Raw genomic sequence first — 22,940 nt, 5'->3', positions numbered from 1 at the left:
TGAAATTCCCTGCTGTACAATTATCATAGAAGCCAATGGATAGTGGGTCAAGACAGACTTAGAGGAGCAGATGCATGAACAGCATGTGGGAACATGGCAATGGAAAAGCATTTACAGTATGTGGCCTGAATTAACCAGAGGCTAAGTGAAAAGTTGCTTTAAAAAAATGTTTTTTCTGGCCCAAAATTTTTTGCCAGTTGCGTCATGCTTCTTTTTCTCTGTCTGACTTGTGATGGTTGTGTTGAGTGATGTTCTAATTATGCTTTCAAAACAGCTGAATATCAGGGCTGATTGCTAGTTGCAACACAGAGTCTGATTAACTGTCGGAAAATTCGTACAAAATAGAAGATTATGCAAATAATATAAAACTGACTTTCTAACCTGCCTGACACATGGGAAGGTCAGATAGAGCTTGCATGGAAGAAATGCTGCAATGTTTAGTTCTCTAATTGATTTGTTTGTAAACACATTATATCATTTTGATCAGAACAATTGCTCATATAATTTACAGGCAAATTACCAAAAATTCTCTGATTGTAGCATCCCAAATGGAACCACAGATTGAAGCTTTTTCTCTGTTTTGTGTCACATTACAGAAAACATCCAATTTGTAAAGTTGCCTGTTGGTTTAGCAATTTAGAGATGACAAATTAAGAACTTAGAATTTGGACTTGCTTCCTGGTTTATATTTAAATAATCGGGATAAATATTTGATTTGGAAATGTGTTGTGATGTGCTCTTTCTTCTCCTTTGAGTGGAACTATGTTCTCCTTTTTTGTTTCCTTGTTTATCTTATTTATCTTTCCATTGTAGTGAAGTTACAGCTTCTCCAGTGCTTCAAATATGTGCAGTGGGTCTGAGAAGTACACTGTTCCTTACAATCGAGAGGAGGAAAACCTTTAATACTTTTTTGCTTTTCTGAAGCCATCGTGATCTACTTCACATCTATACAGTTTCAAAATAAAATATATATTGGCCATCTCACTACACACTTAGCTAATGAAGGAAGACGGACACTTGGAGCTCTCCCCCTTAAAGATCTCATAATAATATGATATTTTTTTTGTCCAGCAGCCAGACAATGACACTCTGCTTTGCTCATTAAAGAAGCCAGTGAGCTGGAAGGTTTTTTTTTCTTACATGTTAAGCAGTTCATCTGCCCAGCCAAAACTATCATTAGGATAAGGGCGGGAAAAAAATCCGTTAGAGTGGAATGGGACATTAGGTTAATGACAGAGGTGCAAGGAAGCTAAGTTCTTATGAAAATATGGTTTTGTTTCCTTTTGTATTTCCCAAATATTGCAGTGTGATGTTTCTATATAAATTATACAGGTTTTAAATGATAGCCAAGCCCTTCTTATATTAAAAGTGAGAAAGAATATAAATGTTACTCCAAATGAGGAATTCAGGTATACCTTTTTAATTTCCTGTGAAGGGCAGTGCCGCTCAGCAGAGCAGCAACCATTCATTACTTTATTACCTGATCACTGACGCCCCAGCTAAGAGGAGGGTACTCTGCCAAGAATAATAATGAGTTAAAATCAGGTTAATAATGCTACATGACGCTGTCTGTAACCTGTAACCTTGGCACTGATGACCTTGTTGTTGGCAAGGTTTCCGCTGGAGACACAACATCTCTGACAGGAAAGCTCTTTTGTTTGACTGCGCTGGTGTATTGTCCCAGCTTCATAGGACACACAGTGAAAGCAGATAGGAAATTATATGTGGCCTTTGGGTCTTTAATCAACAGGGTATTTCCAGCAAAATAAAATGCGTTTAGATCATGGGTGGCTGTTCTTCCAGGGCAGCAGCTCGTACAAACCTCTGAGTAATTACTCCTCCTGCACTTGGCAAGCTAATGAAGGAAATTTTTAAATGTCAATGAAGTGGTGGTGGTGGTTGTAAAGCCTTTTCTTCATTTGATTTTCTGCAGTGTGCTCTCCATGTGAGTCAGGCTACACAGAGCCATCTCTAACATCCGACTGGGATTTACAATCAGTGTTGCAATCCAGCCATTCGAATGACGCAACTGTTAAAAGCGAATTATTTTCCCTCTGGGCGCACTTATCACCTGAGATTAATTTAAGGCGTGAACTGGTAAACTAGCAGTCCTGATGTGAATGCATCTGGTGCTGATCAACTTTTTTGTGGTGCTGCTTGCATCAAAACTATTTCCCTCTGATCTAAATTTTTAATCAGAAAAATCCTTTAATCATATGTGTCGGTGTTGGTACAATTATTTGATCCCCTGCTGAATTTGTAAGTTTGCTCGCTTCCAAAGAAATTAACAGTCTCTGATTTTATTTTAATGAGAGAGACAGAATATCAATGAAAAATCCAGATGAAAAGTTGTAAGGTATTTTTTTGTAGTTGGTAACCAGGTTTGCACACTTGAGCAGGGGAAACCCATTGTTACTAATGTTGGTCCCAACTGCCTTTCTCATGATCATCCTCACCCCCACGAAGCAAGATCACACATGAAGCTCCAGACCAAGGGACATCAGTGGTCATTCTCTTTTCTAATAATCACTCCAGCAGTGGTTACCTTCTCACGAAGCTTCATGCTAATGGTTTTGTAGGCCATTCCAACCTTGGTCAGGTCTACAGTCTTGTCCCTGGCATCCACTGTCAGCTCTTTGGTCCTGCCCTTGGTGGTGGAGAGGTTGGAATGGAAGAACCTGATTCTGTGGATAGGTGTGTTTTATGACTTATTTTCATGGGCACACAGCTAATCTGTGGAAGCCAGAATTCTATTTGGGTTACATAAGTTAAATAAACTGGGAGGAAAGTTTTAAAACTGACTGACATTAAAAGATAATAGTTAGGGTGCATTCACACCTGCTGTGTTGAGTCCGTTTAAATCAAACTCTTGTTTTTTTTTTCCAAGACCCTTTGGAGTAGGTTGTTTCAGTCTAGTTCCAAATGAATGTTTATGGTGTGAACTTGACCAGACCTCAACCCAAATTAACTGCTAGATGTAATTAGCAAGTTTGAGCTAAAAACGAAAGACAACAAATTGCAACCAATCTGAGTCAGTCTGCACAGATGAGCGCACTCCGCTGGTTGTATTGAGTTTATATAGAGGTTGATGAGCAGCTACATCATTTTACAGCTAAATCTCTGTCCTGCAGCAATTCCATCACTACAGTATTTGTGGAGGAAATGTTGTTTCAAATTGGTTTGGGCTGGAACGTGGATATCAATAGTTCATATGAATTTATTTTTAATGTGAATTTCTGTCTATGTCGACACCTACAGATTTTTTTTGTCAAGTTATCACTATATTATCAACAGATTGCATGCACTGTAGTTCTCAAGTTGACCTCATTCTAGCAAACTGATAGCAGACTGACTCCATCTTACTGTCTTTCATTGCCATCTTGACCAAAGTGGGTTTTAAAACAGCAACTGACAGCGAGTAGTCTCAGACCTGATTCCCATCTCCAAAGCAACCATTTCAAAGGCAACAAAGTAGCAAGTTCACTGTGCACAGTAACAATGTGATGTGCAGGCTAATCTGATATCTACTCTAACAACAAAGAAAGACAGTTCATTGATTAGTAGGAACATGATATTGCTTCTGTTGACATTGTTTTCACTTTAAAGTGAGTCCTGTTTAAAACAATACATTTGAAGCTCAATGCAAAAACATATACTGTATACCCTGTAAAATTACAAACAGCTAATGCCTGCAGTAAAGCAATGCTGTTTTGTATCTTCATCAGGCCCCTGGTATGACCCACTCTTCACTAATGTATTACCCCCTGCGAGTTTACATGTTGACCCTCATATTAATCATTTGTTTTTGCCTAGAACAAGATAACATGCCACTTTAATCCTCTGAACATCATTATCTCTTTCCAGCCATCCATTTTCTTAACTGCTTTTCCAATTCAGGGTCGCGGACGGGCCAGAGCCTATCCTTGCTGACATAGGGTGAGAGTACAATCTGGACAGATTGCTAGTTTATCACAGGACTGACACAGCTCACAGGGCTACTACGGATCATTAACTCCTTTTCTTTTTGTAAAGTGTGAGCCAATGTAAACTATGCTAAAAGGAAATCATCAGGACACTGGAAGCTTTCTCCTTGTTTCGTTATTTCTTTGCACTCCTGCTTAATATTCGAAGCTGCTGATGCCATATTTTTGTCTGCTTTTATATGATGGATATCTACATGCAGCCATCATGGCCTGTGCAATGAAAAGTGTTGTCACTCAAATATTTGGCTTTGTTTTCAGGGACAGATATGAGGCTGTTAGTTCTCCCAGTAGTTTTCTTGTTTGAGGTTCACCGTTGTTTTGTGTCCAGTGTGATGGAGTGTGTCATTACCGCAGCCTTCCTCTGTTGAGCTCAGCAGGGTCCAACACACCTCCTTCAGGCAGGTGGTCAGGCTCAGGCCCCTGGTGGTGAGGACGAGGAAGAGAAGAGGAGCTTTATACTCCAATGAGACCCAGGGGACACGCACACAGCCATACATCCACATCTTACCATCCTCACCATCTTAGTGTCTTTCTTTTTTTAAGTATATCTGCAGATACAGTACAGTAGTAGTGCCTTATCAGAAAAGGACACAAGGTTCTATCACCAGATAAGGTCATTGTTGAGGTGAAGTAATTATAGATATCTGACAACATGGTAGCAGGCATGCGTTTCCTCCGGGAACTGGGTGACAATGCTAGATTAGACTCTATCTTCATATACATACTTGTAGGTAAAACCAGTCATACCCCCCCCCCACACACACACACACACACACACACACACACACCAACAGGGAGGTAAAAGAAAAGAATTTGGGTCGTTTTATCCATTAAACATGATACATCTGCCATCTTGTGAGGATATGTTCTAGTTTCATGGTAGCAGTTTCTTTTTTCAGGGAAGATGCTCCAGTCCCTTTCATTTAGTTTTACCCTCTCCACTTCTCCCTTTTTTCTCTTTTTTTTTTGTACACATTAAATAAAAACAAAAATCAAAAACACTGTTAAAAGAATCAACTTTCTTCCCTTAAGGTTTTCTGACTCTTTGTGATTACTTGGCCTGGATTTAAAAGTGAATGGGAATATCGATTCAAATCACATGTCTGCCATCACAGAGCATAATGGCAGCATCTTTCAACCACTGTGGGTGGCAGAGCTCCAGTCTGAGCTGGTAAAGTTCAGTTCATTTTCACCACTTAAGAGGCATGAGAGAAGCTTACAGATGCCCTTTTAGAAGTAGAGGCTGCAATGACAGCTGCCCAAATTTGCAGCAGTACTTTCACTGAAGTAAAAAAAAACCCTGGGAAACAAGAAAGAAAACCAGCACGTTATTTCACAGCCCGATTCACCATCCTCACACCACCGCGGACCAGTGATGCAGAGGATATGATATATTGGGTGTATCGAAAAGTATTTCAAAATTCTGTAATTCCACAGTTGCCCACTGGTAATGATTAAAACAGTCTATTATCATAATCAAAATACTTTATTGATCCCTGGGGGAAATTATTTTTTTGTTACAGTGCTCCATTATATTATACATTAACAAGACAGACAATACGCTAACTAAGAATAGTACAATATATACATATACATAAAGTCAATTATTAATAAATAGCTGAAAAAGAAACATGTGTAGTTGTAGCAGTAAACTACTATTAAAAAGAGCAGATTTGTGACTTTCATGGGTGCTGGTAGGTAGCATAACAACACCAGTGGCTGCAGTGACTCCAGATGTGTTTACAAAAGTATGAGATGACTTTCACTATCATATGGACATGTCACATGTGAACATTGGACATTTTGTGTGTAAAAAACGATTTTTAGCCATGTATTTTAAAATTTACTGTAAGTTTCTATGTCCAATGTTTTTTTAAATAGCCTTTTTAAAGGCAGATGATTGTTTTTGATAGAGCTAGTATTTATATTTTCTTTTTGTAGCACTTGAATTTCATATTAATGACATTTAAAAGAAATATTTTTGCATCCTGAGCACCCTGTATTACATGTAGTCAATGTATTGGTCAGTTCGGTTCTCAAACTCTATTAAATACATGAAAAAACAGCACCATAAAAAATTACAAATTAAAGGAAAATATTTTCTGAATATTCCTGAATATTTTGGGGTCATTTAGTTGATCATTTACCTTAACTTAGACTCCTGGTGTGGTTAAAATATTAATAAAAAATGCAGAATAATGTTTGACTGTGTGTAGATGCCAATTCAATGAAATTTCCCCCCAAAATTGCACATGTCAAACTAATCCAGACATTTAGCCTGTAGTCCACAAACATAAAAAACAAATATATGTTGTTATATTTTTAAATATTAAAAAAAAGATAGTAGGGTGTACTCTGGACATAAAAGTTTGAGAAACTGAAAGAAAGGTGGACAGGTAATGGTGTACCGTTTAAAAAAATCTTTACACTTTAAAAAAAAGTACACAGAATTAAAAATAAAATGCCAGAAATATCAAACTGACAGTACACAGGCAGAGAAGCGTAGGGATACAGTATTTATGTCGAAACAAACAACCAAACACCTTCACTCAGGTTGGTAAATGAATGAAAGCACCACGCATGAAAGAATTTTACTTCCATTATTTTTATGTCTTTATAGGAGTATCTCACATGTCCATGTGTCTGCATGAATAAATTACAGCTGCTGTGCTGTCAGATCAGTGCAATTCCTCAGCATGACCAGAATTTGTCATTGTGTGGAAGGCAATATAGCAGCTTCATGACCTGTGTGTATGTTTTTGGTGTGTGTGCATACTTTTTTAATGCTTCCTATGTTGGTTGACAGCAGTTCTGCTACAACAAACCAGATGAGATTCAAGCATCTGTTTTTTCAGACATAACCTCTAGAAGAGGAGAAGTGGGTGAGCGTGACAGTGGGCAGTTGAGTGGCAGATTACTTCAAATTACAGGAAAATTATTTACAAGTATATGTGTATGTATTGTTTCCCAAATTGGAAAATTTTGAAATTTTGAAAAGCAATTTCCTACAGAGGTTTTTCAAAGTAATGCCTCCAAAGGGACAGACATGCAAATGTTCCACTTTCTCACTTTATGTGTATGTATAGTAGAGACAATGATATGCTGTGTGAGACAGTCAATACAGCTTAGCACCTAGAATCACTGCTGTCACAGAGGTGCTACTGAGAGATGAAGTCACATAATCATTCCCTTGTGATGCCAGGCTCTCTGTTCTGAAGCATCCTAAGCACTGTATATAAAGGAGGAACACAACAGTTTTTTCTACCTATAGCTAAGGGAAATGACTTATGTGAACTGTAATGCAAATTTTAGGGGGTTCAGCTACAGTTATTGTAATTTTACACACAGGTACAAGCATATCTATGGAACATACAGTACACTGGCATGAAGAAAAGTGCTGATCGCAGAACTCTTCTTGCACAGAACAGTAGAAATCCACGTGTAAATGAGCTGGAATTCATATCCAATCAGAATAAATGGACTGTAACTGAGAATCATCCCAATTATTATGAGCACATTACAGTTAGTAGGGCATAATTTGTATTCACAAAGAAAGGGTTGTCTCGTGTTAATTCTTGTACATTTTGCTCACAATACATCCCCTTTTCCCTGTCCACATAGACTGTGATGTGGATTGTTTAATACACCTGTAGTCTAGCATGATAGCACGATGAAAGTGTAGGCTTGGCTTACACAGAACATTGCACATTATAGACAATTCGTTCTGAGCAGCAGCATACAGAAAGTGTCTCAAGGACTTCTTAGATTGGGTGTAGACTGTAATGTTGGTCATCATTTGTGTATATTGTATATACTGAATATATTTGGTTGTGATTCCAAAACAGTCGTTTGTTGGAATGTGAAAGGGTGTCACAGCATGCCCACTGAAACAGTTTTATGAACAAAGACTCAACAAAGTCTTACAGTGCCTAAATTTATAAAGATTCTCCTGGTGTGACTGGTGCTACAAACACCATCTACAACCATCAGGAATGCAGCTTGATCAAAAGATTCTGGCTCTATTCTTTGAAAAAAAAGATCGGGTAAAAAGTACAACATGAAATGGTTGAGATTCCAACAAAAGTGAAAATCTATTCGCACCAGCAGTAGACTCATTTATGGGTACAATTGGAAGTGCAAAACAAACATGTAGATATATGATCACCTAGAAAACACATTTTCAGTCTGAACACGTTTGTTATGAAAGCTGTTTTCTCTTGGTTGTTTTAAAAAGAAAAATCAGGTTTCGTGAGCTCACTGGACTATAATATGATAAGCACCCTGAAACCCAATCTAGGTTACGCATACACACTGGGAACGTTTTGCAGTTTTTTTTTTCTTTTTTCTTTTTTAGTTGCCTGCAACAGTCACCAGTAATCTGCCACCCGCCTTCAGTGACTTGGCATTTCCCAGCTTGTGCTTTTGGCAGGGGATAAACTGAGAGCTTTGAGAATTATGTCCCATGGTGAGTCAAGTGATTCAAAAGGGACATTAACTCCCAATTTCGGACTTCATCTCTCTGCCAGAAGAAAGACACAAACATGACAGAAAATGTCTCAGGCTCAAATAGTGGAAAATTGAAAGTGGTCTGGAGTTTAGTGTGGTTGGCAGATATTGGCGAAGCAAAAGTGATGGCTGTGATTGAGACTGTTCTTTTGAAGTAAAGCTACGAAGGCTGTCAGACCTAAATAGATTGTCTAAATTTTGAAGAAAGAAAATATCTTTTTTGGATTTTTTTCTTTTTTCTTTTTTTTTTTTTTTGCTTTATTGAGATTGTGAAGGCAGACAGACGTGGCTTTTTCTTAGCCTTTGAGGCTTAATATTTCTTTATATTTACTTTTATCAGTATTGAATATGAACTTTGGATGCAGTAAACCAGTATTGCTGAAATCCTGACTGCCCAAGATTACATGTACTTTATTCAGTTCAGTCAGTAAATTGTTGAAAATGAGGCGGTCTGGCAGCTTATTGAAATTGACTGTCAACAAAATATGTGCTTTGCGGTACGACGTAGATATATACAGCCATATATACAGCCTGCCATACGGTGCTTCCACACTTCCAGCAGGCCATAAGGTGGTACTTTCCACATTTCAGAATTTTCTCTTCACCTCAGCCACTCCATTACCATGAATGATACCGAGTGATTCCACAGCTGCCTGACTCTTTCTTCTATGTCTATATGTGACTCTTTCTTATTTTAACTCTTGGTGATGTATAGACAGACAATGATAAAGGTTAACTGGAGCTATGTTACATTTTTACTGGTTATGGCTCCAAGTGGTGAGATGGCTCCAATGGAGACCTGTTACGACTCATAGCAGCAACTACAATTAGAAGGGGGTCCTGTTATGGCTGTGGCTTAGGAGGTATAGCAGCTCATCTGCTAATCTTACTGACTGCTCCAGTGTGCAAGTATCCTTGGGCAAGCTATTGAACCCCAAATTGCTTTCTGGTGCATCCAGTGGAGTGTGAATGCTAGATAGAAATGACTTAGATGTAGAGAAAGGGTAAATGGGGAAATGAGGCACTTTGTATAAACTGTATAAAGTGCTCAAGTAAAGTAGAAAAGCACTATGTAAGACCTTTTCCATTTATTGCTAAACTTTGTCTGATTTTCTGGGGGGGGGTTTCTCTACCAAAATCTATCTCTGCCCTGCCCTTCGGGCTATCATAGGAAGGAAAAATATATGTCAATGCTTTTGCATTCTTTGGGAAATGTAGCTGCGTAATTATGTCATTGGCATCGGTGAGCCAGAATTTGCACTTGTTTTTTGCTTTCACTTTGCAGTCGCGCGAACTGTGTATTGAGAGCGACAGCACTGATTGGTGAGTGACTATCATTTACGCACCAATTCCTCTGACATCGTCTCATCAATCGATAGCTTACTATGCAAACATGACAAGTGAAATCTCCCGCAGCAAGCTTAAACATGTGAGAGGTTGATCGCGCAGAGAATCGCTGAGCGTTATGTGAGTGCCTGTGTAAAAGCAGCAGGATATATATTTTAGTTCTGCTCAGCCAAATAAGACAGGTCAGGGTGAAGAAGTGACCACAAAACGGAAAAGTTATGACAAATCAGACTATAAGGCAAAAAGAAAGTGCAGCTTTATGGTTTCATGGACAAAAGAATTCTCTGTGGCTGCAATATGATGAGCTAAATAACCAGGGCTGCACATAAGTGGTCCGCAGGTGCGCATTTGCTGTCAAAACAAAAAACGGGCACAAGATAAGAAGTTACAACGCATGTTTGCGTACGTAAGATTTTCTGGAGGAGGACAGACATTTGTTTAGAACTCTTAAAGATGTCGAAGAAGCTCCTTTAAGCAATTACTGTGATGTTCCTCCACCTCCAAAGAAATGTCAGAAGGAGTCCGAACCACAAAAGAAGCGCGTATTCTCGGAAAAGTGGTTGCAGGAGGTGAGCTGGCTTCAAACAAATGATGAACGCACAGAGATGTGGTGCAGAATGTGCCGTGAAAATCCCACTCTAGTGGACAAAACAGTGCCTTTTAACTGGACGCAAACGCGCGTTGCAACTTCTTATCTGGTGCGCGTCTTTTATTTTGACAGCGAATGCGCACATGCGGACCACTTTTGTGCACCCGTGTAAATAACATAATGTTCTGCCGGGTGTGTTGTTGGTTTTCTCTCGATTTCTGAGTCGACAAGCGCCTTTGTTACTGGGACCAGTAATTTTAAGAAAGGCCCCCATTAGAACCCATGAGAAATGCAAGAAATGCATTATTGCTCAGTCTGCAATATCTTTCCCAGAACAAACACCGATTGCAAATAACATACTAAAAATAAACCTGAAAAATCTGTTTAGAACAGCGTACTATGTTGCAAAGAGTGAACTACCACTGGCACAATTTAGCAGTCTTTGCAAACTTCAAAAAGCAAATGGCCTCGATCTTGGTTCCACTTGCCTCTTACCAATGACTTCAGTGGAAATTTCAAATTCAGGATCTGACAAAGACTGATTCATGTCCTACACAGTTCTTACAAGTTCATAGAAATTTCTGTTCAATTAGAACCAAGTATTTGAGTTGATGATTGTAATTTTTATACAATGTTGTAATTAGTGTTTCAACAATTTTTTGATTAATGTTTTGTTTCTGTTACAATATTATACTTTAATGTATAATATTGTAAAGGAAACAAAACATCAATCAAAAAATTGCTCTCTTTTTTATTTGGGCTACTTAAATTTATTTTGGGCTACCAAAAACTGAAGAGTCCCTGCCCGAAGGGCTACCAGGGATTTTGAAATTTTGCGAGCCCTGCACCATGGTAAATATATATAAATATATAGAAACACAGTCACTGCAATTATTCACTGATAAAGTGTTTTGTGCGCTTGACTACAAAACTTTACCCGTTTTCATGAAATCCTGGCGAGAGACGTGCACCATTAATCACACTTTACCCTATGCTAACTAATATATGTCCTGTGACAATCAGCAGCCAGACTGCTAATACACCCGGAAGCACATCACTGTTCTAATTGGCATTGCTGTTCTCCAGTGTTCCTTGTGTGAAACTCCCAGTGTTGATCGCTGCTGAGCTGTTGATAGGAAAAGGTGAGGGAAGACAAAAACAGCAAGGTTGGATTTTGGGAAAAGGCTGGGTTGAGGGGGAAAAAAAGGTATGATCACATAACCTCTACATTCTGTATTGCGGCAACATCTTGCCCTGCAGGTGGGAAATCAAACACTTATGGTAAAAATAGCCTTGAGATACTGCACCACTTTTACCCCAGCATGGAAAAAACAAAATATGTGTTCATGTCACAACATATATTTAACAAAATCAATGAATGCTAATCTACCCACTATGTTAGGTTTTTATTTTATTTTATGTTTTATTTTATTTTTTTCACAAGAAGCTGTCGTAGCCACGATTTGCTAGCATTGTGCTAAACAGAAGTGTTGTTTTGTAATATATGGTCCTAAAAGAAAGCAAAATTGTTACTACTTTCAGTAAACTCTGTGGGCTAACATCCAGGAAAGTTCAAAGGTGCGTCAGTTTGGATACTTAGTAAGTAGTGCTGGTGTACTGCCACTGTTTTCGGTAGGGTAGTGAACAATTATAACTAGGCAGGCCTTTGTCCACATCTAATTTTAAAGTCCTAGTTTTTCCTGTTAGGCAGCTAGCTAGCGTTAGCGTCGCCATCAATGCTGATGTTTGTTGTTTTAAAATTTGACCGATACTCCATTGCCCGCTAAAAAAATTAACTGGAACCATTGCTACATGTAGCCACCCACACTTGTCTATGTGAACTGAAGTATGAAGTCATAACTGCAAGTCTAAGTATGGAAGTATGAGATTTGAGACAGAACACAATAAAGAAATCAGCTTTCTACTCATATTGGCTCCTGTTGTGAGAAAGAGGAAGGAAAAGCTGTCAAATTATTCTCTGACATCCTCAAAGAGGCCCATTGCAGCCCACTGGCATCTGTAAGCCCACCTTACTGGAAGGAATAAATGGTGCCGAATGACACTGAGGATGTTTGCTTTGATAATGCCAAAGCCTGTTTGTGTCTGTGTCAGGAGTCGGGCGGTTAATCCAGCCTACATTCCAGGTCCTGATATCAATGCCGTGTTTGAGAACCGTTGGGCGAGACTTGCTGTCATGCTTGAGGAGAGCAGCCGTTGCTTTACACTGTCTGCTTTCTATGAAAGGAAGGGGGTGTATGGGAAGGAGCAGGGACACATATTCTGTCGGATTTACTTTTCTATTCAGTTGCGTTGGATCAGTACCTCGTTCCAGGCCAGCACAAAAAGAGAAACCTTTCTGTATCTGTGTTGTTATCAAATCATAATTGCTTTTTTCTTCGTCTTTTTTTTCCTGTTTTTTTGCAGAATTTATGAGCGGGTGATAGACCCTCCCCAGATGGAGCTCACCCCAGGCAGTGGAGTGTGGCTTGGCCAGCATAGCCACAGGCATGGTCTGTTTAAGGTAAGACTCCACAGATAATATGCAGACTTTATGCACCTTAGCATGTTTCACATTCAACATTGCCAGGTGTAATTGGGCAGATTTACAGTAGGTTGTGTGGGGGAAGAACGCCCGCTGTAAGATGCAAGAGTAAAGTATGGAGGGCTTACAGAGGAGCTGCAAAAAGCGCAGCTTGAGCTTTTCCTCCCTTGTTTCCAAGCCCATCACAATGATGTCGATTTTTAATCTGTGCTTGTTTTCTCCAGCTTCTGCATGCATTCGCAGCAGGGAGCAGACATGGCAGGGAATCACAAGGACATGCACATTCCCTTGATATTCCTACCTCTACTGCCCACCCATCATGCAATCAATGGGCCTTTTTTGTCTTTGTAACACTGATTAGCCAATAGGCCCTTTTGTGGTGTGATTTATGTCTCCTCTTCATGCTTTGACACTATCGCTGCTGCACATGAGCACCATTCCTTCTCCGTTTACCTCCTTCATCCCTTCTTGCATCGACACTTCAAGGAACTCCTTCTTTTAGTCAAAGACTCTGGTCTTGAAAGACAGAGCCCCATCAGGCAGTTCCCTACCTGCAGTCAGCTCGGTGCCTTCCATGTGCAGGGAGCACTAAAAAGTGTTTGTCAGCAGCCAAGACAGAGTGTGGAAGAGCGAAAGCTTGTGTGAAGAGACTGAGGGAATGAGGAAGTTCTCCCTTCAGATTGACACAAAGTTAAGATGAGAGATCGTGTCTGACAAGTGCAGTAGCTCATTGTATCAGTGACCTGCTGCTTTGTGCATGATAAAGGTTATTTAGAGCTGCATGTTTCCCCTCCTGTTCACATCATTAGTTGTTACAGGAAAAGTGACGTTCAGATGTCTGAGACCTCCAGATGCTATTCACCTTTTCTTGAAAATGTAGTGCTGTTATTTTTTATATTGCAGCTGATAATATTAGATGAACAATTCAAAACCCTGTTTTCTTTTTTGATTGCATGGAATTGACACATTCAACTCATACTGCTACAACTTTTTTTTTGTTCATGTTGTTCCAAAGAGCTTCTTATGAAGTCAAGAATCCTTAGCTTCCTGTGCTGCTCTCTTTGAACACTTCAGTGTAGCCACAATTTCACGCTTAGAAAACCCCTCTCGACTGATGACTCTTCCCCTGAATTCTTTTGCTATCTTTCCCACTATCACAGTGCTACTTAGTATGCAGCGTTTTAGCTGGAAACTTGAGGTGCAGCCATATTTTTAGCAGATGAACAATAGTTTATGTAGTTTTGTACAAGCCGGGCAGGTCAACGGAAGGCAATTCCTGTGAGGGATCCAGCTCAAAAGTGTCCTTTAGTCTGAGAGAATTAACACGGTCATTGCTGCAAATGCGTTTTGCGGTTTTAAAATAATAAAGAGATGCGTTCTTTATTTTACTGTTATTACTTATAGATGTCCAGCTGTATGATTACTTCCAGGCTTACATAGAAATGTAGGAGAATTTGGATCCTGTCTGTGAGACGCACTTGTATATTTTTCGCTGCCTGCATGCATACAGGTCACATGTTGCTCATAAAGCAACCTCTGAAATCGTAACAATGGTTTGTGTTCCAATTAGCATCCAAGGTCCTGCTAAAGGAGGCGAGTTACCTACTTACATTTAAACATTGTCTACTTCTCCTTTTCTTTTTAATTATTGTTCCTTTGATTGTGTTGTTGGAAAAGAAAATGTGGTTAAATATACCAGTTGTAAGCTGTTGTTTTTTTTATTCCCCAGTCTTTAACCCTTTAAAGCCGGTGGGAGCGGGCACGCTCCGTTTTGCGTAACTATTTTTAAATCCCGGTAGCACTACAACCACGTAAGCTAGCGCAATAATTTTTTTTGCATATGAAACCGGAGTTGTACTTACATCTTATGCCTAGGTCACAGTTTCCTTCCACGTATAGCTTTACAAAAACTGCATAAAAAGCACTTGCAGCAACAAAAAAATAATATTCCAGAAACACGCTTTGCCGATCCGATCAGCTGTTTGTAACACTTCCTACGTCCATCAGCGAGAACTATCACATGTCCGCCATGACCTGGCCGAAACCAGAAGTGGCGTCATTTTGCGGAAACTTAGTTTTTTTACCATCAGGGCCTCATGAGCCTATACTGGTTTTTTTAAAAGTTATGTTTGACTTTATGACTTTCTGTGTCGTTTCTGGGATGCTTAGGACTGCTGGAAATAGTTTATTTTGATGCATATGCTGTTATTTTGCAAATTTGCATTATAATATTTATTTTTGTTTTTCCTGCAGTATATAAAAATTGGTGTATTTCAAAAATAAAACTATGAAGACACTCAAAATAAAGATACTGTGGTAGGAAACTATTTTGTGCAACTTTTTTGTATTTACATTTTTGAGGGATAAGCCTCTTAAATTTCTCTAACTAGAAATATATGTTAAAAAAAACAAAAATGATTTTCAATTTTTGTGTAGTTTATTGCACTTTTTTTGCAATTTATGTAATTACTATGCACTTAATGCAAACATTTTGTTAAAGATTTGGGCTATAATGGTTGTATTGATGTATAGCAACTTGAAATGCTCCCAAAAATGGCACTACAGCATGTAAAAATATAATATAAGCTCTGGCGGACTTGGTTCTATGGTAGGTCTTAAAGGGTTAATATTTATATAACTGTATTTAAAGCACAGGGACACAGCATGCCTCCAACAATACACCATTGGTACCTCTAAGTCATTAGTTTAATCTGTGCACAAAGAGAATGTAGAAAGTTTGAAAATGTGGCATTGTCCAACTTGTTTGCTATTCTCCTCACACACTCCCTATTGCTCCTTCCTTTAACCTGCTAAAGACGAGAGGATAAACTTAGGTCTCCTCATGTCTAAAGCTGAGAAGGGTTTGTTGGGAAAGGGGAGAGGAAAAAAAATAAATAAAGAGGCGAGGTGAAGGGAAGAGAAAAATAGCCAAGAGCTATAGAAGTAACACTGCAGATAGAGATAGGGGGTGAAATAAAGCAGCAGCTGTAATCTATCGCATTCAGTGTGCGGGAATGGGATAATGATAAGATGGGCTAACTAGGCCTTTAAATAAAGCATATTGAGCCCTTGCAGTAGCTTGGGATGCTCTTCATCCTCTCAACACTCCTCCTCCAGGGAACCTCTCCATCTGAGGGAGCAACTGTAATAAATTATCTTTATCTAGAATCCATTGTGCCAAGGATGCTGACTCCTCAGGGACTCCGCAAGCTCGTTTGGAACCGCTGCTTTTGTGAAACGCTCTATGTTTCATGCACTACAGGACAATAATGAATCTAGTATGGACAATGATGGAAAGACTGAATGCATTACATAAGGCAGTGTGAAGTTTCAGGAGTCAACGTCTCCTTTACCTTACCTGCGTCTCACTTTGTCCTCTGTTGCCCGGTTGTTTAAATTACTTTCTTTATCTTTTCTTCACGCACCTCATCTTTTTCAGTGCATCACTCAAACATTACCATTTTATCCTTTGATATGTTCGCTCTCTTCAACCCAGTATCAGTAGTAATACAGTAATAATACAATACAGGCTGGGGTTAATTCAGCCTACTTTATAATGGAAAATGGAAAAGAAACTCTTGGGATGAATGGGAAATTTGCACATTTTGGAATAAATTTGAATTTTTTGAAGAGCTGAACTTTAAAAAATCCTCTATATTTTCCTTGTAGTTGCTCTGCATTCCCTTGTTCATAGTTTAAGAGTAGGGTTTAGGGCTTACAGATTTTTATATCAGTGTATGAATCATTTGTATTTTTTCAATACTAGTTGCTGGACAGATAAATAAGACTCTGCCATTATTCATTTCTAAAGTTTCCTTACCATAAGCGCATAAAATAAATTCTCAACTCTTAAAACACGATTCTATGTGCTTAAATTCAGGTTAACGTCCTTGATATGTCACAGAGTGTGTTTATCAGGAGGGCTCCCATTAGGTTCTAGTGCAAAATAATTTTCCATGCAATTGGACGACTTTTACAGCTAAGTAAACTTTTCAAACATCATTGTTTGAAACTGAAGCTGAAGAAATTGTGTGTGCTCACAGCATAAGAGGTTCATGTGTGTGTATGTGGGTTGTTGGGTTTTTTGCTCAAAAACAGAACAATCCACTGTTTACTTGCCTATGTGTGGCATTACAGCAGGGTGTAATGAGCTGTCTCTCAAGTCTGCATATGGGGGTCAAAGTTTTTACTGTTCCTTTATGCCCTTTTGATAGGTCGATACAAACACAGTTAATAACATTTGATGACCTTCAGACCCCGCTAGAACACGGAAATGTCATGTTGTGCATGATCAAAGGGAGGAAAAAGTACTGCTGAATAAAATCTCTTCCAGGATAATAAACGTCTGTCAGTGCTGCCTGCAGGCAAAGCTTTGGCCAACCTGGCCTTGAGGGCATCACTGAGTGAAATAAGTATTTGATACTCTATAACCCAGCTAGAATTTTAGCTCCCACAGATTGTTTGACTGACTGATTGTAATCTCAATCAATGACAGTCAATTGCAGATCTGTATCTCAACTCCTATATAAAGCACATGTCTACAGGATCAATTTCTTCCATTTCCACATCTTCACTACTGTAGGCAAGACCAAAGAGCTATGAAAGGTAGTCAGGGACAAGATTGTAGAGCTACACCAGGCTGGAATGGCTGTAAGACCATCAGCAAGAAGCTTGGGGAGAAAGTGACAGCTGTCAGAGGGATTATCCAGGGATGAAAGAAATGGCCACCGATTGCCCTCAGTTTACAGCTCCATGAAAGATTATGGGACAAAACTATACAGGAGGAGCGTGTTAATGATCTGAAGGCAGTTCGGACCACAGTCCCCAAGAACGCCATGTTTGGAGGAAGATAAATGCTGGGTATTACCCAAAGAACACAAACCACACAGTCAAGCATGGAGGTGGAAATATTGTACTTTGGGGCTGTTTTTCTGCTACAGAATGACTTCTAATTGAGGAGCAAGTGGACAGCGGCCATGTACTGTAAAATCTTTGAAGACAACCTCCTTCCCTCAGCCAGAACACTGAAGATGGGTCATGAATGACATGAATGACAAGCAGCAGCCAGTAAACCTAAAGGATTTAGAGAGTTTCAGTAAAAAGGAGTGGGCCAAAAATCCCTCATAAGATGTGTGCAAACCTCATGACCAACTACAAAAACCATCTTACCGCTGTGCTTGCCAAGAACTAAGTCATATTTTTCTTGCATATAAAATAGTTATTTCACTCAATGACATGCAAATCGGTTCATCACTTTTATGTAATGTGTCTTTTCTGGAGTTTTTGGTTGATATACTGGCTCTTTCTGTTTAAAATAAAACTACTATAAAAATTAGAGACTGTTCATTTCTTTGGAATTGAACAAACTTACAAATTGAGCAGGGGATCAAATAATTATTTTCTCCACTGTAATTTCATAGCAGTAATTGTTGAATAGACACATAGACACAAATACTTCCATACCTGGATGAGCACCACTTTCATCAGCCATATTCATTCCTTTTCCCCATCCTTAGTCAGAACCAAACTTTAAATCAATCCTTCCCTTGAATCCAAATCCCAAAGGCCAACCAAAGCTTAAAGGTGCCCATAGGTTGCATCACTTTGAGGAAAGCCACTGGTTTCTCAGGAATGCAGAAAACTCACGCACGCACACACACACACACACACACACACACACACACACACACACACACACACACACACACACACACACACACACACACACACACACACACACACACACACACACACAGTGTCTATGTGTGCCATCTTTAATTATTTGGGCATGCTGATCGAGCCATATACTTCTAGAAACTGGCCTTTTTTGTTTGTGCATGTTTTTAGTACATTTGTACATTTGAAATTATTTGCAAAAGCATTTAAGTTACAGGCACAGAACGAGTATGAGCTTGACCTGGGGACTCCCTGCCTTGGTTTAACAGTATTTTAGAGGACAGTTTTATACCCAAATTGAGAAATTACCCCTTTTTTAATTCAATGGACCAAATATAATTGAACAGGTGATACTTTAGAAAAATTACCAAACTTAACTGTAGTTTTTAATTGCTTTCTCTCTATAGTGAAGCACACTGACTTCAATGCGGCTGAACTGACAGTTTTCAGCTTTATTCGAAAGATGTTAATATTCACATCAGATGAACAGCGTAGGAACTCTAGTCTGTACTCAGGGCCAGACTGAAATACTAATTAAGTCCTACAGTCTGGAATCAGCTCAGGCCAGTCTTCACACATTTAAAGCAGGTCACAGGCTGGAAAAATTTTCGAGAGAGTATTTTCTTTTCTATTTTCTGTTTATTAAAATCTTTTATTCTCAATGTTACATTGTATCAAAGAAAACTCCACTGCAAATATCTATATCTCAGTGGTATCGTCTTGTTCATTAACATTGTTGATGCGATTTTGACAATGTTTTCAAGCTGAAAGCACACAGTCTGATGTGCACTCGTCTTTACCTCAGTTTTGAATCGAAATATTAATAGCGTTTGTCCTGATAAATCATGAAGGTAATTTAGTCCTAACAAACTGTTAACTCAGCCATTTAGTGAAGTGGAAAAAATTACCACCAGTGTTTAATTACTGTAGCTCTTTTCAATATGTCTGCATTTGTAATCAGTGACCAGCAGGCCATTCAGAAGCCTAGGGCATCCCAGCTGACACTGGGTAAAAGTCCATCAAGGGCTGAGACACAAACACTCATGCGCTCACTTGCGTGAATCAGGTTGCAGTCATTAGTTATTGCTAGCACGCCTGCAAACACGGGGAATTATGCCCGGACAAGAGGTCAACCGCTGTACCGCTAAGTCGCCCCTCTTATTCATTTCAAATCCAATGTGCATAGATAAAAAACAGAGAAAGGTGTCACTGTCCTATACTGTATGCAGCTTAAAATACAGCTGTGTGATGCTCTCATACTGCAAGACTGAGAGTGTGGTTCACAGACACAAAGTTTGACAGTGCAACATATGTACTGTATACGTGTATGTTTTAGAGAGAGAGGGGAGTTTTTATGACCTCTGTTCAAATTGCTCACTGATCACTGACAGTGATGTGCGGTCAGAGCTGCTGTATTACACCACTGGGACAGGCATCTGTGATCTACACCTTCATTTCCATTCGATGTGACACTGACAATCTTTTCTTCACCATCCACTGCCCACACCGCCCGTATGTGTGAGAGAAAGTGTGTGTGTGTGTGTACGCACGTGTGTGTATCCTCAGTCTGTGCTGCAATCCTGTTTGCCTAGAGGCTCCCTCTCTCTTTCTGTGAAATAAAGGCAGGTGTTGCTTGCATCACAAGGCCAGACCAAATGCACTGTAAATAGATTTGACACACACAAATAGCAGAGAGGACGATGCAGATTGTGCTTGCGGTATAGAATTCTAATGTTCTTCCAGCATGTGTTATCAGGCACCGCTTCGAAGGAATGGAGAGAGTATATTACCCCCTGTGGTGCGTGTATGTGTGGGCAAACCTGCGTGTCACTAGTTCGGTTTTCCATTAGAGATGGTGCCTTTTTTCCAAGATTGTTCCTTGTGGTCATCATGAAGCCTCTATTTACCAGTCGTCCACCTCTAGAGATAGCCTGTCATTCAGAGTGATTGACAGCCAGTCTTTTAAAAGAGAGAACTTTCAGTCATAAGCCATATACTACTGCCTGTGTGTGGCTTTTACTCTAGTTCAGTTAAAACTGATGCTGTAAGTAAAGTACAAGAGTTAGTTTTTAAACAGCTGCGCTTGTGAATTCTGACCATTTCTGAAATAGTAGACACTGGTTCTTCAGCAGTCAGTTCCAAACTTCTTTTTAAATTGCTGTCTGTAGTTGAATGCTGATTCTACATAGTTTCTAACATTGCACTTTCAAACAAGAAAGCTCTCTGTCCTCTTTGATTCAGGTGTGGAATGAATCTATTGTTTCCAAGTGGAGACTTGGAAACAATAGAATGAGAATACAGACCCTTTTGTTATTAGTAAGCAGATATCTTTCCTTTCCTATAAAGTAGAAATTCTTCCTTGGTATTCTAAAGAGCTTGGAAAGAAAAGCATCTGGACTTCTCTAGGTTTCTTGAAGATGTTTCACCTCTCATCTGAGAAGCTTCTTCAGTTCTAAGAGCAATTGGTGGAGAGTCCCAGATTTTAAGCCCTGTGGGAGTGTCCCCAAGAGGGTCATGGACCCCCTATTGATCCTATTGAGCCTAATCACACGAGCAAAGGTGTGAAAATGGGTGTAGGTCACAATCAGCCAAGGTTTCAGGTGAACCATTGTGAAACCTAGGCTACGTCCACACTAGCCCGGATAGATTTGAAAACGGCGTTTTCGTCTGAAAACGCTCCGCATCCACACTAGCATTTTCAGTCTTTTTCACAGAGTTGTGTGCCCACAAAACGGCCAAAAACACTCACGTTCCAGTTCTGCACATGTGCAAAAGCGAGTGAGACTTAAGAATTTGAAGAAAAGCTATCTGGAGCATGTACAAACAGATATTAATCTTTTTTAGGGCTGTCAAAAGTGAGAGCAATCAAAACAACTTCTGTATAATGCCCTCCGCTATCTTTGTTTAATTGGTCACATGACTGCATCACATGCGTCATCGTTTTAGAAAGTCTGCGTTTTCGAGTGACCACACTGCTATGGGACAGCTCCGTTTTGAAATGTATGGGTTTGTGAGAGCGTTTTCAAAACGCTGCTTTTTTCCTCAGGGAAAACGCAGTCTCATTGTGGACGTAGCCCTAGTTCAACATTTATTAGACTCTGAGTCACAATATTGGTGAATCTGTAAAGAGTATTTGTGAGTTTGCAGCAGATCATCTCTCATTTCTCAGGTATAGTCTCACTTTTCAAAATTATATTAAACAATCTTGTGAAAAAGTCCATCGCCCTTTTCCTAGACATCTTCATCCTGATCATAGCCCTCATGTCCTGATTACTGATCCTTCATCAGGTCCTCAAAGTAGTCCTTCCATCTTCTCAGCACACTCTCTTCACTTATTAACACATCATCTCTTCATCTCTGTCCTTAATCACCTTAATCTGGTGCATATCCTTTCCAGCTCAATTTCTCTGCCTAGCCAACTGATGTTCATGAGCCGCATGTGTGAGCTTTGAGTGAAAAGTCTAAATAACTGACAGTTTTAAATGGATTTATTTTATTTATTGACCAAATTTACTTTTTTTTCTTTTTGTTTGTTTTTAGTAGTAATTGACGATAGTGAATATCAAACATGTATCTGCTAAACAGCAGTACTTTTTTTCTTTGTGAGCACATTAATGTGCTCAAATGGGATCCATTATGGTCTTCCTCATTTTCTATCGCACATGTGTCATCATAATGGTGAATGATGTCTGAAATGAAGAAGTCAGTGTATGAGCAAGCTATCTAGGAGTCAGAAGCTGAAGCGTTTTACTGCTTTAGGTGCTCTGTTTCAGACCATTTTTTCAACTCTTGGGTCTGTATGGTGTCAGTAGTGTCCTTATATGGTCGTCTCAGGCACGCCGCTCTAGCCATGAGCAAAGAAGCCACACCCACCTGCTGTTTAAATCTCCTGTACCGGGATTTGCCAAAGGCTGTGTTTAAACTGTTGTAAATAACTTGTTGGCCTGTAATCTGTGAAACATATGTCAAACCCATCTCCCTTGAATGATGAAAAGTCATTCTAAGCCACAATCAACATTCCTGTCACAAGGGTAGAATGACTCTGTTTACCAATATTTCACATAAAAAAACACACAGAAACATTAATTTTGACACAACACTGGCAGCTAAGCAGAAGATAGCTGGGAGGGGAAGAGGGCTATAGGGGCATGTTTCATACAGTGACGGGGTTTGCATTAAGGCCCACTGATAATTAGAGTTTATTTCTAAGTCTAAATCGTGAAAGCTACACTAGTCAAGCCCAAGAGTGTGATTGTGGAGATAGAAATGAATATGTCTTTATTTATATTGTCTCCTT

At 39.4% G+C, this 22,940-nt stretch overlaps 1 protein-coding gene across 1 annotated transcript in view; it reads left to right on the top strand.

Annotated features, from left to right (window-relative positions):
- Positions 1 to 22,940, top strand: part of LOC146679073 (protein kinase C-binding protein NELL1-like) — a 312,233-nt gene that overhangs the window by 89,177 nt on the left and 200,116 nt on the right. The window contains exon 5 of the mRNA XM_085407775.1: positions 12,850 to 12,946. Within this exon, the coding sequence (XP_085263901.1) occupies positions 12,850 to 12,946 (97 nt within the window). The remainder of the gene's footprint in view (positions 1 to 12,849; positions 12,947 to 22,940) is intronic.

Source organism: Rhamphochromis longiceps, linkage group LG1, assembly GCF_057381845.1.
Source record: "Rhamphochromis longiceps isolate RC_006_pf linkage group LG1, R_longiceps_female_GT1.1, whole genome shotgun sequence".
Lineage (NCBI taxonomy): Eukaryota > Metazoa > Chordata > Actinopteri > Cichliformes > Cichlidae > Rhamphochromis > Rhamphochromis longiceps.
This window is presented reverse-complemented; position numbering and strand designations above follow the sequence as displayed.